General features: G+C 45.4%; 1 protein-coding gene across 1 annotated transcript in view; it reads right to left on the bottom strand.

Moving 5' to 3' along the window:
* Positions 1 to 21,233, bottom strand: part of kiaa0825 (KIAA0825 ortholog) — a 769,133-nt gene that overhangs the window by 411,544 nt on the left and 336,356 nt on the right. Inside the window, exon 17 of the mRNA XM_070884909.1 lies at positions 14,759 to 14,915. Coding sequence (XP_070741010.1) covers positions 14,759 to 14,915 — 157 coding nt within the window. The remainder of the gene's footprint in view (positions 1 to 14,758; positions 14,916 to 21,233) is intronic.

Raw genomic sequence — 21,233 nt, 5'->3', positions numbered from 1 at the left:
AGATGACCTGGAAGAGGGGACAGAATGTAGTGTAACAAAATTTGCAGATGACACAAAGATTAGTGGGAAAGTGGGTTGTGTAGAGGACACAGAGAGGCTGCAAAGAGATTTAGATAGGTTAAGCGAATGGGCTAAGGTTTGGCAGATGGAATACAATGTCGGAAAATATGAGGTCATCCACCTTGGAAAAAAAAACAGTAAAAGGGAATATTATTTGAATGGGGAGAAATGACAACATGCTGCGGTGCAGAGGGACCTGGGGGTCCTTGTGCATGAATCCCAAAAAGTTAGTTTGCAGGTGCAGCAGGTAATCAGGAAGGCGAATGGAATGGCCTTCATTGCGAGAGGGATGGAGTACAAAAGCAGGGAGGTCCTGCTGCAACTGTACAAGGTATTGGTGAGGCCGCACCTGGAGTACTGCGTGCAGTTTTGGTCACCTTACTTAAGGAAGAACATACTAGCCTTGGAGGGAGTAGAGAGACGATTCACTAGGTTGATTCCGGAGATGAGGGGGTTACCTTATGATGATAGATTGAGTAGACTGGGTCTTTACTCGTTGGAGTTGAGAAGGATGAGGGGAGATCTTATAGAAACATTTAAAATAATGAAAGGGATAGACAAGATAGAGGCAGAGAGGTTGTTTCCACTGGTCGAGGAGAGTAGAACTAGGGGGCACAGCCTCAAGATACGGGGGAGCCAATTTAAAACCGAGTTGAGAAGGAATTTCTTCTCCCAGAGGGTTGTGAATCTGTGGAATTCTCTGCCCAAGGAAGCAGTTGAGGCTAGCTCATTGAATGTATTCAAATCACAGATAGATAGATTTTTAACCAATAAGGGAACTAAGGGTTATGGGGCGCGGGCGGATAAGTGGAGCTGAGTCCACGGCCAGATCAGCCATGATCTTTTTGAATGGTGGAGCAGGCTCGAGGGGCTAGATGGCCTACTTCTGTTCCTAATTCTTATGTTCTTATGTTACATCCTCAAAGAACTCCAGCAAATGTGTCAAACATTTATAAAACCATGCTGACTCTGCTTGACTGCATTATAATTTTCTAAATGTCCTGCTACTATTTCCTTAATAATGGACTCCAGCATTTTCCCAATGACAGATGTTCGGCTAACTGATCTATAGATTCCTGCTTTCTGTCTCCCTCCTTTCTTAAATAGGGGCATTACATTTGCGGTTTTCCAATCCGCTGGGACCTCTCCAGAATCCAGGGAATTTTGTTAGATTACAACCAATGCATCCACTACTGCGTAATGTTTTGGCCTCCGTATTTAAGGAAGGCTATACTTGCATTGGAGGCCAGGGACCGGGCAGGGAAGTGGAGCTGAGTCCATGATCAGATCAGCCATGATCTTATTAAATGGCGGAGTAGGCTCAAGGGGCCAAATGGCCTACTCCTGCTCCTATTTCATATGTTCTTATCTCTGCAGCATTTCTTTTAAGACCCTAGTGTTACATATGTAAACTTGTATTTACTCTGTACAGCCATCAGAGGGCTCATCCACTGGAGTCCCAAGGGTTCCCATAATCCTTTGGGAGCACAGGTATTTAAGGAGGCTTCACAGGTTGGAGAGGCATTCTGGAGACCTGCAATAAAAGACTAAGGTCACACTTTACTTTGAGCTCACAGTGTTCAGACTGACTCTTTCTCCATACACTACAACTGGCGATGAGATACAGGTAGTGAATCCAAAGATGCAGAGAACAGTGGGCAGCCTGGAGAAATTTTCGGAGGGAGATGATTGGGAAACTTTTGTGGAGCGACTCGACCAATACTTCGTGGCCAACGAGCTAGATGGGGAAGAGAGTGCTTCCAAACGAAGGGCGATCCTCCTCACCGTCTGTGGGGCACCAACGTGAGGCCTCATGAAGAATCTGCTCACTCCAGCGAAACCCACGGAGAAATCATGCGATGTTTTGTGCACACTGGTCCGAGAGCATTTGAACCCGAAGGAAAGCGTTCTGATGGCGAGATACCAGTTCTACACCTACAAAAGGTCGGAAGGCCAGGAAGTGGCGAGTTATATCGCCGAGCGAAGACGCCTTGCAGGACATTGCGAATTTGAAGGACATTTGGAGCACATGCTCAGAGACTTTTTCGTACTTGGCATTGGCCACGAAACCATACTTTGCAAACTTTTGACTGTAGAGACCCCAACCTTGAGCAAGGCCATAGCGACAGCCCAGGCATTCATTGCCACCAGTGACAATAAAAAGCAAATCTCTCAGCTACAAGAACTGTGAACAAAGTGATGTTGTTTTCGAATCGTAACGTACAGGGCAGGTCACACATACCTGCAGCTACACGTCCGCAGATGTCTCAGAGTCCACCATCAAGGGTGATGAATGCAAGGCCATTAACACCTTGATGGTGCTGCGGGGGTGATCATCGCTTCCATTCATGCCGATTCAAAGAGTACGTTTGCAAGGGCTGTGCAACAATGAGACACCTCCAACGAGTGTGCAGGCAAGCTGCAAAGCCTGTTAAACCTGCAAACCACCATGTTGCAGAGGAGGACAGATCTACGGAAGATCATGACGAACCAGAGCCTCAGATCGAGGAGGCAGAGGTACATGGGGTGCACACATTCACCACGAATTGTCCCCCGGTAATGCTGACTGTTGAACTAAATGGACTCCCGGTGTCAATGGAGCTGGACACGGGTGCGAGCCAGTCCATCATGGGCAAAAAGACTTTCGAAAGGTTGTGGTGCAACAAGGCCTCAAGGCCAGTCTTAACTCCAGTTCGCACGAAACTATAAACTTACACGAAAGAACTGATTCCTATAATCGGCAGTGCTACCGTAAAGGTCTCCTACGATGGAGCGATGCACATGCTACCACTCTGGATGGTACTGGGCGATGGTCCCACGCTGCTCGGCAGGAGCTGGCTGGGAAAGATATGCTGGAACTGGGACAACGTCCCGAGCGCTATCGCCCGCTGACGACACTTCGTGTGCCCAGGTCTTAAACAAATTTCCTTCGCTGTTCGAACCAGGTATCGGGAAATTCCAAGGAGCAAAAGTGCAGATCCACCTAATTCCGGAGGCGCGACCCATCCATCACAAGGCGAGAGCAGTACCGTATATGATGAGAGAAAGGGTAGAGATCGAGCTCGACCGGCTGCAAAGAGAGGGCATCATTTCCCCGATTGAGTTCAATGAGTGGGCCAGTCCAATCGTCCCAGTCCTCAAGGGAGACAGCACCGTCAGAATCTATGGCGATAACAAAGTAACTATCAATCATTTCTCCCTGCAGGACCAATACTCACTACCAAAAGCTGACGACTTCTTTGCAACGCTGGCGGGAGGAAAGACGTTCACGAAGCTGGATCTGACTTCCGCCTACATGACGCAGGAACTGGAGGAATCATCGAAGGCCCTCACCTGCATCAACACGCACAAAGGTCTTTTTGTTTATAACAGATGCCCGTTTGGAATCCAATCAGCGGCGGCGATATTCCAGAGAAACATGGAAAGTTTACTGAAGTCGGTCCCGCACACCGTGGTCTTCCAGGACGACATCTTGGTCACAGGTTGGAACACAGTCGAGCACCTGGAGAGCCTGGAGGAGTCGACTCAACCGCGTGGGGCTCAGGTTAAAATGCTCGCAGTGCGTTTTCCTGGGAGTTCCTGGGAAGGATTGCGGCGGACGGCATCAGGCCCACCAACGCGAAGACGGAGGCAATCGAGAAAGCACCGAGGCCACAGAACGTGACGGAGTTGCAGTCATTTCTGGGACTCCTGAACTACTTTGATAACTTCTTACCGGGTCTCAGCACACTGTTAGAACCACTGCATGTTTTACTACGAAAAGGGGACGAATGGGCTTGGGGCAAAAGCCAAGAAAATGCCTTTGTAAAAGTGAGAAAATTGTTGTGCTTAAACAAATTGCTTGTGTTGTATGATCCATGTAATCCTTTGGTACTAGCATGTGATGCGTCGTCATATGGCATCGGGTGTGTATTGCAACAAGCTAATGATTTGTTCAGCTATGAACTCATTGAATGGCGGTGCAGGCTAGAAGGGCCGAATGGCCTACTCCTGCACCTATTTTCTATGTTTCTATGTTTCTATTTCGGGAAACTGCAACCGGTTGCTTATGCATCCAGGAGTCTGTCTAAGGCTTAGAGAGCCTACAGCATGATTGAGAAAGAAGCATTAGCGTGTGTCTATGGGGTAAAGAAAATGCATCAATACCTGTTTCGGCTAAAATTTGAATTGGAAACTGACCATAAGCCACTTATATCCCTGTTCTCCGAGAGTAAAGGGATAAATACCAACACATCGGCCCGCATCCAGAGATGGGCGCTCACGTTGTCCGCATACAACTACGCCATCCGCCACAGGCCAGGCACAGAAAACTGCGCCGATGCTCTCAGCAGGCTGCCATTGCCCATCACAGGGATGGAAATGGCGCAGCCCGCAGATCTAGTCATGGTTATGGAAGCATTTGAGACTGAGCAATCACCTGTCACTGCCCGACAGATCAAAACCTGGACAAGCCAGGAAACCTTATTATCGCTAGTCAAAAGCTTCACGGGAGCTGGTCCCGTGTCCCAGTGGAAATGCAGGAAGAGATAAAGCTGTTCCAGCGGCGCAAAGATGAAATGTCTATACGGGCAGACTGACTTCTGTGGGGCAATCGAGTAGTGGTCCCCAAGAAGGGCAGAGACACCTTCATCAATGACCTCCACAGTACCCACCCAGGCATCGTAATGATGAAAGTGATAGCCAGATCCCACGTGTGGTGGCCCGGTATCGATGCGGTTTTAAGAGTCCTGCATTCACAGATGTCATACACGCTCGCAGTTAAGTAATGCACCCAGGGAGGCACCGCTAAGTTTATGGTCTTGGCCCTCCAAACTGTGGTCTAGGGTACACATAAATTATGCAGGCCCGCTCTTGGGTAAAATGTTCCTTGTGGTTGTACTCCAAGTGGATTGAATGTGAGATAACGTCAGCTAGCACGTCTGCTGCCACTACTGAAAGCCACACACGGCTTACCCGATGTCCTGGTGAGCGACAACGGGCCATGTTTTACCAGTGCTGAGTTCAAAAAATTCATGACCCATAACGGGATCAAACATGTCACATCTGCCCCGTTTAAACCAGCATCCAATGGTCAGGCAGAAAGAGCAGTGAAAACCATCAAGCAAGGCTTGAAGAGGGTAACTGAAGGCTCACTGCACCGCACTATCCAGAGTCCTGCTTAGCTACCGCACGAGACCCCACTCACTCACTGAGATCCCACCTGCTGAACTGCTCGTGAAAAGAGCACTTAAGACAAAGCTCTCGTTAGTTCACCCTGATCTACATGAACAGGTAGAGAGCAGGCGGCTTCAATAAAGTACATACCATGATAGCGCAAATGTGTCACGCGAGATTGAAATCAATGATCCTTTATTTATATTAAATTATGGACAAGGTCCCAAGTGGCTTCCCGGCACTGTCGTGGCCAAAGAGGGGAGCAGGGTGTTTCTGGTCAAACTTTCAAATGGACTCATTCACCGGAAACACTTGGACCAAATCAAATTCAGATTCACGGACTATCCTGACTAACCCACCTTGGACCCCACCTTTTTTGATCCCCCAACATACACACCAGTGGCAACCGGCACCACGGTCGACGACGATGCAGAACCCATCATCCACAGCAGCCCTGCAGGGCCCAACACACCAGGCAACCCAGCAAGGCCAGCTGCACAGCAGCCCAGCGAGGGCCCAACAAATGATTCAACAACACCAGCTTTCACACCAGACGACCAACCAGGGCAAGAAGGGCCCCAGATCGACTCACATTGTAAATAGTTACACTATTGACTTTGAGGGGGAGTGTTGTTATATATGTAAACTTGTATTTGCTCTGTACAGAGTACAGAGGGCTCATCCCCTGGAGTCCCAAAGGATCCCATAATCCCTTTGGAACATAGGTATTTAAGGAGGCTTCACTGGTTGGAGAGGCACTCTGGAGACCTGCAATAAAAGACTAAGGTCACACTTTACTTTGAGCTCACTGTGTTCGGTCTGACTCTTTCTCCATACACTACAATGGCCATTTAACTATGTTGCAGTTGAAAATCTTTCTAAATGTTCTTGCTCTCGGATGCAGACCATCAGGTCCAGGGGATATGTCCACCTTTAGTCCCATTAGTTTGCCTAGTACTTTTTCTCTAGTGATAGTGATTGTTTTAAGTCCCCCCCAACCTCCCACCCCCCCACACACAATAGCCACGTGATTATCAATTTTTGGGATGCAGTTCGTGTCTTCTACCATGAAGACTGATACAAAATATTTGTTCAACGTCTCTGCCATTTCCCTGTTTGCCATTATTGTTTCCCCAGTCTCATTGGGACCAAGGTTTACTTTAGCTGCTCTCTTCCTTTTTTATATACCTGTAGAAGCTCTTACTGTATGTTTGTATATTTCTTGCTAGTTTATTCTCATAAACTATCTTCTCTCTCTTTTTCATTTTATTAGCCGTCCTTTGCTAGACAATATCTTTAAATTAGAACAAGTAAGATGTAGTTTGTAGAATGTGTTGGAATTAGCAGATGAATTATGTCTACTTTTTGTGGAATGTTTTAATATATTCAAATGCAATTATAATTCTTCTTTTTTATAAACTTGTATTGTGTTCAGAAATCCATGTTTTGAAAAAGGAAGGGTACTAGAATTGTTTGAACCATCAAGTTAAATACTAAGTTTAAATTGTATTAATTACTATGTAGGAAAAGTTCTTCATAATAAGAATCTAATGGGAATTTTATGGGAGCGAGCAACATTTTTTTCATTGTCTGGTTACAAAAGTAATCCTCTGACTGCATGTTCTCCTAGAGCAAGAACATTTAGAAAGATTTTCAACTGCAGAATAGTTAAATGACCACTCATTCTCTTTTCTGGTGAACTGAGTCCCAGTTTGTAATTGTTGTTGCTATTTATAATTCAGCCAGAATCTAGGGAATCTATTTATTTAAGGAGTTGCTCTCCTTCAGAGCAACTTTGAAGATAAAGCCCAGAGAAGCAGTTGACAGTGCACTGATATACTACTGAAGAAAAACTGAAGTAAGAGAATAAAAGCAATCATGATCTGGAGCTGCTGGTGTTCACAAATATTTAATTCCCATGAAAGCATATCAAAGAAAGACTGACTTGCATTATATAGCGCATTTCACGACTTCAGGATATCCCAAAGCACTTTACAACCAATGAAGTACTTTGAAATGTAGTCATGATTGTAATGTAGGAAACACAGCAGTCAATTTGCACACAGCAAGGTCCCACAAAAAACAATGTGATAATGACCAGATAATCATGGGGCGGATTTTCTGGTCCTTTGCACTCCGTTTTTGCCCCGGAGCGGCAGTAATGACGGTGGTGAGGTCTTCTGGACGGTGGGGGTCAGCTTCCAGCGCCCAGCTGGGGTTTTCAGGGCCAGTTTTGTGGCGGCGCGGAACAGCACTGCCCGGAAGAGCTGCGCCAGTGTGCAACACCCCTGGTTGCAACACCAGTGTGCTTTTTGATTCCGACCCGGCCTATACGCCCCGCAGCGCGCCCCGCAGTGACTGCCTGTAAATAAGGGTGGTCCGACCTATACTGAGTGCACAGAGGTAAGTAATGACGTCTTAAGGTAAGTGTGATTGTTTTTTCTTTTAATTTTTTTGCGATTTATGTTGTGGTGGTGTAGGCTATGTATGGGAATGTTTTTGTGGTTTTTTTTTCAAGTTTGTTTTACTCCCTAGGCATTTCTCAGAGCGCTCCGGCTCTTTATCTCAGGTTTTTCCCCATGCTAACACCCTAAAAGATGTACAACGTCTCCCTGAGCGCTGCACCCCGGACTCAGTTTTGATGACTGAGCGCAAACTGTTCCTGGGCGTAAACCGCCCTGCCGCCATTACCGCCCCAAAATCAACAAAGCTGAAAATCCAGCCCAATCTATTTTAGTGATGTTGGTTGAGGGATAAATAGTATTGACCCAAAAATTATGGTCGGAGGCTTCCCGCAGGCGGAAATTTGTACGAATCTACCTGTGGTCCTGGGCCTCTACACGAACGGCTGCATAGAGGCCCACATATCCCAGGGACTTAGGCGCTTTGTACGCGTCCTTGGGAAGACGTGGGCCGGTCCAACCAATCCAAGTAGGGGTATTCCTATTCATACTTGAATGATATACTATGAATGGGAATAACCCCCAAAACACACAAACACTTAAAATAATTTTTTTAAAAAAACATCACGTATTTAAAATTAATCAAAATGGAATTTAATTAATTATTTAAAACAAAAATGTAACTTTAAATTTTTTTTAACATATTTTAAAGGGTCTAAAAATAAACTTACCCTATTTAACAGAATTTTAAATGGTTAAATTATTGAAAGTAATGTATTTTTTTGTCCTTTAAAAGTCTTACGCTTGTTTTTGTCAGTCGTAAGAATTTCAAGGTCATTCGCTGGGCAGTAGTCTCTCCGCCCGCCGGAGGCCCTTTACTTTCAGATGCGTGTGATCTGTCAAACGAATTCTTGACAGATCGCAAATTCCAGTTTTAGGCAAATGCGCTTCGCATTATCTGAGAGGGCAGACAGTGCAGCACACTCTTAGTACTGGATTGGAACGTCAGTCTAGATTTTGTGCTCAAGTCACTGGATTGGGACTTGAACCCACAATCTTCTAACTCAGTGAGAAAGTTACCACTGAGCGATGGCAAGATAAAAATAATGGTATTTGAAATACATCAAGTGAGATTATGTGGGGTAGGAGATTCTTTCTGACTTAGCAGATGGCTACTAAGCACCAAATGTAGTGCAACTTTAGTTACTTTCTCCAGAAGGATAATTGCATTCCTTGTATGTTCTGCAAAATAAATATGATTAAATTATACTTTTGGTCTACAGTGATTGGCATGTGGTAGAGGGCATTTAAATAAGGTTTAGCATTTCATGAGCAACTTACATTTATATAGTGTTCCTCACATAAAATAATACCTCAGAGCATTTTCCAAGGTAGAGAGATGGACATCGAGGAGGAAGTGAGAGAAATTGGGAGGTGGGGAGTAAAGTCTGTCAAAGAGATAGCTTTTTAGGATGCTTAGCAAGACAAAATGATTTTGGAAGAGAGTTCTAGCAGGCCTCTGTGAGTTAGACGTAATTCTACAAATCTGTGGCTAGTGCGAAGCCTTACCTACTGGCTCGCAGTGGATGGAAAAATCTAGATGTGTGCTGCCAACCACGATAGTCGGAAAATTGTGGGCAGGTTGTGCCTTAATTTCCAATATGTGCTTCCATCGGATGAGACTCCCGATAACTGTACTGACGATACTACCCCCTGAATTAACTTTTAGAATTCCATCAATTGTAACATTCACAGATTCTTTTCAAAAGGTCAAGGAAACTGGGTGGTAAAGTGTGTTAAACCCTGGTGTTTTACATCTTGAATGTGGGTACAAATCAACCCTAGACTATGGGATCAAAGTCTTCTGTCTACAAGAGTTCCATGTGAAATTATTTTAGATAGTTTCAGACACACATTTATATGCTGGGTCCATATACAGTTCATACACCAGGACGCCACTGATAATGTGATAGTGCTCCTCAATGGCATCCCAGTATCAATGGAGTTAAACACGGGGGCCAGCCAGTCCCTGATGAGTATCAAACAGTTCGACAAGTTGTGGGCATCCAAGGCCAGGAGGCCAAAATTATTGCCGATTGATGCACAGCTACGGACATATACAAAGGAGATTATTCCGGTGCTATGCAGCGCCACGGTAGTCATGAACCACAATGATGCGGAGAACAGGTTGCCACTCTGGATTGTCCCGGGGGACGGTCCCGCATTGCTGAGGAGGAGTTGGCTTGCTGTCATGAACTGGAAATGGGGCGTTGACAATGCAATTTCTTCTGTGGAGCGAATATCATGCTCACAGGTCCTGGACAAATTTGACTCACTATTCCAACCCGGCATTGGCACTTTCATGGGGACCAAGGTAGTGATTCACATAAACCCGGACGCCAGGCCAGTACACCACAAAGCCAGAGCGGTGCCGTACGTGATGCGGGAAAAGATAGAAGGCGAATTGGACCGCCTGCTGAGGGAAGGCATCATCTCGCCAGTCGAATTCAGTGACTGGGCGAGCCCGATTTTGCCGGTGCTCAAGGCGGATGGGTCGGTCAGGATATGTGGTGATTACAAGGCCATCATCAATCGGGCGTCACTCCAAGACCAGTACCCGCTGCCGAGAGCGGAGGACCTCTTTGCGACGCTATCCGGTGGCAAACTTTTTTCAAAATTGGACCTGACCTCAGCTTACATGACCCAGGAGCTGGCGAGTGAGTTGAAGAAGCTGACCACCATCACGACAGACAAGGGGTTGTTTGAGTACAACAGATGTCCGTTCGGGATTCGCTCGGCCGCCGCGATCTTTCAACGAAACATGGAAAGTCTCCTCAAGTCGATTCCAAGGACAGTGGTTTTTCAAGACAACATCCTCATCACAGGTTGCGATACTGAAGAACACCTCCACAACCTGGAGGAGGTGCTACGCAGACTGGACCGGGTAGGTCTGCGACGGAAAAAGGCGAAGTGCGTCTTCTTAGCTCCAGAGATAGAATTCCTGGGGATGAGGGTAGCAGCAGATGGGATCAGACCTACTGCATCCAAAACGGAAGCGATCCAGGGAGCACCCAGACCCCGTAACACGACGGAGCTGCGTTCGTTCCTGGGGCTCCTGAACTATTTTGGTAACTTTCTTCCCAAATTGAGCACGCTGTTAGAGCCGCTACATGTGCTCCTACGCAAAGGTCGCGAATGGGTCTGGGGGGACAGCCAGGAAAGGGCTTTTGATAGAGCACGCAATTTGTTATGCTCCAACAACCTGTTAACGCTATATGACCCATGTAAGAAACTTGTTTTAACGTGCAATGCGTCATCCTATGGGGTCAGGTGTGTGTTGCAGCATGTTAATGTCAAGGGTCAGTTACAGCCGGTAGCTTATGCCTCCAGAAGTCTGTCCCAGGCACAAAAGGGCTATGGGATGTAGAAAAGGAAGCGCTTGCATGTGTAAATGCAGTAAAAAAAATGCACCAGTACCTGTTTGGCAGGAAATTTGAGCTGGAGACAGATCACAAACCCCTAACGTCCCTTTTGGCCGACAACAAGGCCATAAATGCAAATGCGTCGACCCGCATACAGAGGTGGGCACTCACGTTAGCCCCCTCTGACTATACAATTCGGCACAGACCGGGCACTGAAAACTGCGCCAATGCACTCAGTAGGCTCCCACTAGCCACCACCGAGGGGGCAACCGAGCATGCTGCTGAGATGGTCATGGCTGTTGAAGCTTTCGAAAGCGAAGGCTCACCCCTGACAGCCCGTCAGCTCAAAGTCTGGACAAACAGAGACCCGCTACTGTCTTTAGTCAAGAAATGTGTCCTGAATGGAGACTGGGCAGCCACGTACAGGGCATGCCCTGAGGAATTTAAACCATTTCACAGGCGCAAGGATGAACTCTCGATTCAGGCCGATTGCCTACTATGGGGAAACCAAGTAGTCATGCCCCAGATGGACAGAGAGGCGTTCATCCGAGAACTTCACAATGCGCACCTGGGCATTGTCATGATGAAGGCAATTGCTAGGTCACACGTTTGGTGGCCAGGGATAGATGCAGACCTGGAACTTTGTGTTCGCAGGTGCAACACGTGTGCCCAGCTGGGCAATGCGCCCAGGGAAGCCCCCCCTTAGCCCCTGGTCCTGGCCCACCAAGCCATGGCCATGCATCCATGTGGACTACGCAGGTCCTTTCATGGGAAAAATTTTTTTGGTTGTAGTAGACGCCTACTCCAAATGGATCGAGTGTGATATTCTCAATTCAAGCACATCCTCTGCCACGGTAGAAAGTCTATGGGCAATGTTTGCCGCCCATGGTCTACCGGACGTCTTGGTCAGCGACAATGGCCCATGCTTTCCAAGCATTGAATTCCAGGACTTCATGGCAGGAAATGGTATCAACCATGTCAGAATGGCACCGTTCAAGCCGGCCTCAAACGGTCAGGCGGAACGAGCAGTGCAGATAATCAAACAGGGGCTGCTCAGAATCGAAGAGGGTTCCCTACAAAGCCGCTTATCATGCCTCCTGTTGGCCAATTGATCCCGACCACACTCGCTCACAGGGGTTCCACCCGCAGAGCTGCTAATGAAAAGGACGCTCAAAACCAGGTTATCCCTTATACACCCCACCATGAAAGAAATTGTTGAGAGCAGGCGCCGGTCACAATGTGACTACCATGACGGGAATGCGAGGGCGCAATGTATTGATGTCAATGACCCTGTCTTTGTCCTCAACTACGCTGCAGGGCCCAGATGGCTTGCAGGCACTGTGATTGCCAAAGAGGGGAATAGGATTCTGGTAGTTAAACTTACCACTGGACAAATCTGCCGCAAACATGTGGATCAAACAAAAAGGAGGTTCAGCAACCCCATAGAAGAAGCAGAGGAAGAACACGATGTAGAGTTCACTCCACCACAGGTGACCGAACACCGGAACCAAGTGGAGGAAAGCCCAGTCACTGTGGGCAGTCCGGACATGCCTGAGGCACCGCAAACAGCAAACACTCAAGCCAGCGCCCAATAACCAGAGCCCCAACTCAGGCGCTCTACAAGGGAGTGTAAACCACCAGAGAGACTTAACCTGTGATCCCAATAAGACTTTGGGGGGGAGATGATGTCATGTATTCAACTGTCATTGTAATCCATGTATAAACTGACCTAAGTTGTACACCGTGAGGACACTGACCACTAGGTGGTGAACTTGTGGGAGACACTCCTAACCTGGACTTTCAGGTATAAAAGTGGAAGCTCCACCCACCTTCATCACTTCAGTGCTGGAATAAAGGTTACTGATCAGAGAGTGACCTTCTCTCAAGTATGGGCCTCGTGTGCATTTATACTGTGTTCCTCCAATTCTGGCCTCTTGAACATCCCTGATTTTAATCACTCCACCGTTGGAGGCCGTGCCTTCAGCTGCCAAGGCCCTAAGCTCTAGGAAATCACTCCCTAAACCTCTCCGCCTCTCTTTCCTCCTTTAAGATGCTCCATAAAACTGACCTCTTTGACCAAGCAGCTGCCCTAATATCTCCTTATGTGACTCGGTGTCAAATTTTGTTTGATAACGCTCCTGTGAAGCACCTTGGGATGTTTTACTACGTTGAAGGTGCTACATAAATACAAGCTGTTGTTGTTGCTGCCATGATTTTAAAACAACTGCATATGCATAGCAGAACTAGATGCTGTAGAAACTGTCTTGCATTATAAACAGGAGAGTTTCTATTAAACCTGGTTCTGAGAAGTAGGATTGCAGAACTACATCCTAAAACAGTTCTGAAATATAAATGTACCATACTGTCAGCCTGGTGATAAAGTACATCAGAGATCATGGTAGATCAGTGTTGGAGTGAATCGTTACTGGAACATGCAGTTTCTCCCTCGGTTAACTCTTGTTTCACAGTAGACTGAACCCATGTGAATTGGCAATCTAAAATAAAACAGGTTCCTCTCCTTATTACTAACAAAAAGCATGATTTGTGCATTAAGTTTCTCCTTGCAACTGCACACCACATAAGCAGAGAATCACCTGAAGTAGAGGGTGAAGTTACGTTACGCAGTAAATTTATAACAAACTGTCTCAATAACAGCAATTGGCTGAAACACTGTTGAACACGGATGCAAATTCCTTTATTTCACCACACAAAAGCTGTTTTTAAAAACAATGTTGCAGAATTTTACCACTAATGTTATTCAGTCCTAATTATAGAGAAAACATATTGCAGTGTGGAGCAAAATTACAATTCAGTTATTCGTAAACTAAAACTAATTGAATGCTTTTGGAAAAATTGTAGGCAGTTAAGGTATAAAGAAGATCGTGGGCTGGATTTTCAGTCGGAGACTTCTTACGGCGCTAATGGTGGCGGGTCGGTAAATTTTGCACCGGGAAATGGATTGCCACAGCAGCCGACAAATTCGGTTGCTGTGCCATGAGAGTGGAGTGGAGCGCTAAGGGAGGCGTTCCACATCTCTCTTCGGGTGAGCAACTGAAATGAATTACTAAAGAGTTGGATTCGGAGCGTCCTAAGAGAGGCCTCCCTGGAAAAAAAAATCGGCACAAAAAACATTCCAATATATTGCTCACCCCAAATAAAGATAAATTGCAAAAATAAAACAAAATAAAAACAATCACACTTACCTCATGCAGTCATTCCTTCCCTCACTGTCGCCAGTACAGCTCTGACTGCCAGCTTTTTCTGGCTATGGGGCACTACGGGTTCAGTGCGAAACAAATTTTGAGATCGGGACAATAACGGGGGCATTGCTCACCAGCGCGACCCTCCCGGGCGGTACTGCTCTGCGCCACCGCAAAACCGGCATGAAATTTCCTGGTGGGGCGCTGGAAGCTGGCCACCCGGGCGGTAATCATTTCCAGACCCATTACCGTCCCTCTGGGGCACTAACAGAGGCGCAGTCCAAATAAAAATCCAGCCCCATATGTTTTAAGAACGTACGTGCAATTATATGTAATCTATTTTAAACAGCGTTGTTGAATAAAGAAACAATTTTGTTTACAACTCATTTATTATCATTTTTATTAGGATTTGCTGCTGACTAAAAGCAGTTGTGCCTCCCTGACTAACCCTTAGCTGATAGCAGATGTTGCATCAGGCCAATGCACACCTAATTGCTTGATATAAAGACCGTTTCCCTACCTCATTGAGTTGGATGATGTGATAAATCTGCCTCAGGTATTCACTGCCACCTGGCTGATGGCAGATATCTAGGAGAATCATGCTTATTTTCTGCTTAGTCAATTCAGCCACACTGCCTTTCTCCTGTGCAATGGAACCTTCGTCTGTGAGAAATGCACTGCAAGAACAGGTAATAAAATACCAATTATTTCACACACATTAATGAAAAAAATTTTTTTTTTAATTTTCCCTTAAAAATAACTTGATTAAATGTACAATGTACTAAAGTTAATGCTGCCATGAAAAATTATTTACTATATATTCAAAAGTACATAGAAGAGGAACAACAAATATGGCTCCAGCATTTAGTTCCCTTGTATCGCATTAAAATTCCTGCAACTTTTATATCTTATGTTAACATAAACAAAGAACATTTGGATTTAAAACTCATTTTATTGAGGTGGCTTATAATCTGATAGGATTTCACTGACAGCGCAAATACAATTCAGCTTCTGATTCCACACAAGCACATCTTCCAGGTTGGACACATTATAATGGTTGCTCATACTGACATTGAGAGTGGCAATGAAGCAGCACACAAATTAATGCGCCCCTTCATTCACGTATGTCAAATACTGCACTGCATAGATTGCAATACTCCACTAATACACTTAATTGTATTAATTTTCAGAAGAAATCAAGTACTGATGGCTCTTTAGAATGTGATATTTTCTTTAAATATGTATTGTACTAAGTGATGCAAAAACAGTTTTAAGTTGTTTGGTATCAGTTAAACTGCAGCCATAAAACCCATATTCCTGTGAGCTTAATGCTTGGAATTGGATTTAGCTGGAAGGAATCCAAGTTTGGATGAGGTCTGGAACTTTATACTACATTTCTGGTAGCAATTTTATAAAGACAACAGCATATCACTGCCCCTAAAAGTATAATATAGTTAAAAGATTATTCTCCTTAGAAATGAGAGGGTAGTTATGCAGAATCTGGAGATTGTATCAAAAGGGAGTTTGCTGGATTTATGTTGTAGAAAAGTCTAGAGGGGTATATTATGTGTTAAAGTCGAGGGGGAAATGATTAGAGATGGAGTTGAGATTATAATGGCCCAGGGTCCTGAAGAATGCCACTTATGCATCAGTTGGAGCTGTGGCTCAGTTGGTAGCACCCTCGCCTCTGAGTCAGATGGTTGTGGATTCATGTCCCACTCCAGAGACTTGAGCACAAAAATCTAGGTTGACACTCCAGTGTAGTACTTAGGGAGTGCTGCACTATTGGAGGTACAGTCATTCAGATGAGACGTTAAAACAAAAACCCATCTGCTCTCTCAGGTGGATGTAAAAGATTCCATGGCACTATTTCGAAGAAGAGCAGGGGAGTTATCCCGAGTGGCCAATATTCATCCCTCAGTCAACATCACTAAAACAGATCTGCTAATTATCACATGTTTGTGGGAGCTTGCTGTGGACAGATTGGCTGACTACACTTCAAAAGTACTTCATTGGCTGTAAAGTGCTTTGGGGTGGTCATGAAAGGTGCTATATAAATGCAAGTCTTTCTTTCACTAAGACAAATGTCCTTCAAGTTTCTATTTTATTTAATTTTTCCAATATGAGTCTTTTACTTAAAATTCATTTTATAAATCCACTGATTGTTATTTCTTCAGTTATACAGCTATCTTCCTATATAACTGCCAAAACAACAGAAATTTTAAATAAAGAATCTAGCTGGAGTATTCCATTTTTGATCCCACCAAGGCAAGACATGTCTAAAACATGGAAACACTTGTCTATCTTGTCTTCAGTGGGAATGCATAGATTCCATAAAGATTACAGCAGAAAACAGGCCATTTGGCCCAACCAGTCCATGTTGCTGTTCACACAACCAGTAGTCCTAATCCCATGTGCCAAACTTGTTTTCATGTCCTTTTATTCCCTTTTCCTTCAACCAGCTATCTAGCCGATTCTTAAATGTTGACATGGTCTCTACTATAATCGCCTCCAGTTCGCTAGTGCAACCTTCGGCCGTCTGAGGAAAAGAGTGTTTGAAGACCTGGCCCTCGAATCTACCACCAGTAGTAATACCCACCCCTCCTGGATGGATCTGAGGCATGGACGATGTATAGAAGGCACCTCAAGTCGCTGGAGATATATCACCGATGTCTCCGCAAGATCCTGCAAATCCACTGGGAGGACACCAACATCAGTGTCCTCGTCCAGGCTAACATCCCCAGTATTGAAGCACTTACCACACTCGATCAGCTTCGCTGGGCAGGCCACATAGTTTGCATGCCAGATACGAGACTCCCTACGCAAATGCTTTATGCGGAGCTCCTTCATGGTAAACGGGCTAAAGGTGGACAGCGGAAGCGTTACAAGGACACCCTCAAAGCCTCCCTGGTAAAGTGCGACATCATCACTGACACCTGGGAGACCCTGGCCAAAGACCGCCCGAGGTGGAGAAAGTGCATCCGGGAGGGCGTTGAATTCTTCGAGTCTCAACGCAAATAGCGTGAAGAGGTCAGGCATAGACAGCGGAAGGAGCATGCGGCAAACCAGCCCCACCCCCTTCCCTCGACGAATATCTGTCCCACCTGTGACAGAGACTATGGCTCTCATATTGGACTGTTCAGCCACCCACCAGAGAACTCACTTTGGGAGTGGAAGCAAGGGACTGACTATGTTGATGACCTCCAGTAGTGCATTCCATAGCTTCACAACCATCTATGTAAAAATGTTTCTCCTGCTCTGTCCTAAATCTCTTACATGTATGAGCTGATTTTCACATTGGGTGGACATCGGGCGGTCGAAACTGGCTGCCCAATATCCTTGATGAGTGGTCTTTGCCAATTTGATGGCTGGGCTTTATTTAAATGGCACTACAGACAGCTCACCAATCAGTGGGGAGGTGCAGGGGAGGAAATGCACCAGCTCCTCTGGAACTGAGCTAGAAGTTGGGTGTTAAAGGGTGGTGGAGGCACTTGCCGGGTAGGGGAGTGTGTGGTGGTGGGGGGATCGGTTGACCGGTAGTGGGTAAGAATATTTTTCTAAGGCCGGGAGGAACATTCAAGGACCATCAAAATTGTGTTGCTATCCTACGTACATCATATGACCCTGATTTGTATATCACAAGTTGGCAACTACCAGAAGCAAGCGGGCATCTATGCCACCCACATGAAGGGCTCATTGAAAATTTCAGGGGATAGATTATGGGAATGGTGCGGTAAGTTCAGTCCTGCAATTTTCGGAGCACAATTGCCCAGTTCCTGCTTAGCAGAGTCAGTGAAAATTGGCAACTTTATTTTATACCTCTGCCCCTCATTCTAGACAACTTAATCACTGGAAACAGTTTTTTTCTATATCCCATGTCCAATCATTTCTATCATATCACCCAATAATCTTCTCTGTTCTAATAAAACCAGCTCCAAATTTTCAAGTCTTTCTTTGTATTTAAATGCACCCATCTTCAATACTGGGGGTATTGAAATCTTTAAAATTGTCTTGACAATATACTTCAACCTTAAACCCAGAAGTCAAATCAGTGCAACACTTTCCTTCCTAAGGATTTCATTTTTGGGTTTCTCACAGCTGACATTGTCCAATTTGGTGGTCGGTTGTTGAAGCCCTTGAATTGCATCCTCTGAGTGAGTTTCAACAGACATCTCCAGGGATTTATACGGAATGGCTCCTGACAATGAACAGGAAGCTATCGGAAGCTGCGCAAATTAAAAAATGACAGGCAAATTTTAAAAATAATGTTCATAATGGCTCTTGTAGATTTGCAGTCGAGAGCCCCCAACCACCATAGCTTGACAGAAAACCATTTTTAAGCGCTCAGTAATTAGCATCATCTCTCTCCTGCACTAATCTGTACTTTCCTGGGACCTTCCACTTCTGGAAATCATTCTCTCCCTCAGGCAATTCACAGGTGTTTAAAAGCCAAGCTTGCTGTCACCTCACCATTACCTAGTCTTCTCATTCCTTCTCAACCTCTGGTATCACCGACTCTTTGCTCTTCAACCCGCATTGTCAATTTAAAAACAATTAACCTATTTTATCACTTGTCAGGGCTATCAACACGGGAGCTGTTAGGAGATATGTCTGATCAGAAACCCTGAGGCAGATCACAATCCCGTTTCAAACAAGTAGCTTATACCTGAATAAATTCTACAATTCACACAATTAATAAATTAAACTTCAAATGAACAAGGTGTTTTAACAGCTTCTTTATTCCCCATTTTGAGAAGTCCGGCAACAACAAACAAAAAAAAATCACAGGAACTGCGCATGCGCAGCTAGCTCTGGTTCATGGGCAGCAGTCGCGTCCTTAAAAATACTGTTATCTTGTATGTTATCTCAGTCTTGAATTATATTGGCTCTTATTAAATAAATTCCTGAACACTGTTTCTCCATAAAGTGTAAATTTTAAATATGGACGACAACTAGAGGTTGAATAGTTTTATCAACAGTTTGACGTACTTGTGCAAAAACACGTAACAGTTTCTGGGCCAGAAATTCATCAAAATGTAGGGTCCGCCCACTTCTCAACGGTATTCCGGCGGTGCGTGGTTTAAAACCGCCGGAATACCGCCGAGACCAAAGTCCGCCAGTTTCATCGTATTTTTTTCGGCGGTATGCAAGTGGTGTGCAGTATTCAGTATTATAGTTGATCAAGATCGACTTTCTTCTCGATGGACGGTGTGGCATTACATTGCCCATATGCAAATTTTTTGTTTGCCATTTTTTTCCAGTTGCTTTTTCTCCGCGATTTCGGGGGTCAGGGGTCAGCTGCGCATGCGCAGATAGTTGGAGTCGAGGGAGAGAGAGTAAGAAGAAGCAGCAAAGTATTCAAGGGTTGGTTGTTTTCATCAAAAATTCCATAGTCAAATAATAACAACAAATAATAATAATACAATATCAATAATACCTATTTTATAAATAACAAATCATATAATAAATATAATAAATACTCAATACTCAAAGGAAATGCTTAAAAAGTATAAGCGCAGGAATATCAAGAAGGACGGGAGGTTGAGGACGCCCGCCTTCGACGAGACGGAGCTACTTGTCCTGCTGGCGAATATCACAGAAAAATACTCTGACTTAACCAAGGGTGGTCATGGAAAGCCCGTCTCAAAGCTGTACAACAAAATATGGGATGAGATCGGAAAGGCTGTCTCCTCCACAAGTACGATGGTACACACTGGAGATGGGTGTCGTAAGAGGTGGAACGACCTGGTGAGGGTAGCAAGAGTAAGTAATGATTTTATTTATGCACCTCTCATGTGCCATGTAGCATACAAATGTAGGTTCAGTGTCACATGGATGATGTTATTTATCCCAAGGCTACGGCGAAGTATTTGTGCTTTCAGGCAATGACAAGAGGATTAACCCGGTGTTTTGATGTGTGTGTGTGTGTGTGTGTGTGTGTGTGTGTGTGTGTGAGTGTGAGTGTGTGAACCTGTGTGTGTGCAATGTTAAATGGATTGAAGATTTTTTACTTTCATTTCTGCAGGAGAAGACATCTACAATAGCAGCTGGTCGGGGATAGCAACCGAGCCACCACCGGCGTTGGAGCTGACCCAAGCACACAGGATGGTCAATTCAATACAATCCCCAGTCTGTGTTGCGGTCCTGTAACGTCATGTAATGTAACTGTAACTGTAATGTTGGCCTCATGTAATGTAATGTAAGTTTATTGCACTGTAATGTTGGGCTCATGTGATGTACTGCAATGTTGGGGGCATGTAACGCAATGCATATGTACATGTATACATGTATATATGTATTGCCTGTCTGCAATATGTAATGCAGTAATGCAGCGGTGGTGGACATTTAATTAAGACTACACCATGTGACTGTACTCATGTACTCATGTAACCCTAACCCCTCCCCTGGTACCAAGCATTTAAATGTCGTTTTGTACTTCCAGACTCAGAGGATTCAGACCAGATTTTCGCAGAGAGACCAGACGACAGACTGCCTCCACCTCTGGCGTCACCCAGCCCTCTTCCGACTTCAACCCTGCCACAGATGAGGAAGAGGAAGAGGAAAAACAGCTCATCCTGGAGCCAGTGGAGGTGGAGGTGGAGATGGAGGAGGAGATAATAGTTACATCTGGGCCAGCTGGAACATCGTCCACCACCGACTCTATATTCAGGAGATTCCCCCTCGGATTCTGTGGGACCAAGCAGTGCGCAGCAAGGCACCCCCAGCGTTCCAGCGCCTTTGCCGCAGCGACAGAAGTTGGTGCAGAAATGGTCTGTTGCTGCAAGGCAGATAGGCGTGTACCAGGACATGGTGCGTCTGTCACAGGCCAGCGCCGATATAGATCGAGAGCTACTCAAGACCATGGCTACGATAGCCGGAAACATCGGGGCGCTATCAGAGATATGTCGCGTCTGATCACCGCCATGCGGCAATTGACGGGATCGGGATATGGTGCGGATTCCCCCCGTGCCATAGTAGTCGGGTTGGCAGCACCT

The sequence above is a fragment of the Pristiophorus japonicus genome, chromosome 1 (assembly GCF_044704955.1).
Source record: "Pristiophorus japonicus isolate sPriJap1 chromosome 1, sPriJap1.hap1, whole genome shotgun sequence".
Lineage (NCBI taxonomy): Eukaryota > Metazoa > Chordata > Chondrichthyes > Pristiophoridae > Pristiophorus > Pristiophorus japonicus.
The sequence above is the reverse complement of the archived record's forward strand: the minus strand, read 5'-3'. Positions and strand labels throughout refer to the sequence as shown.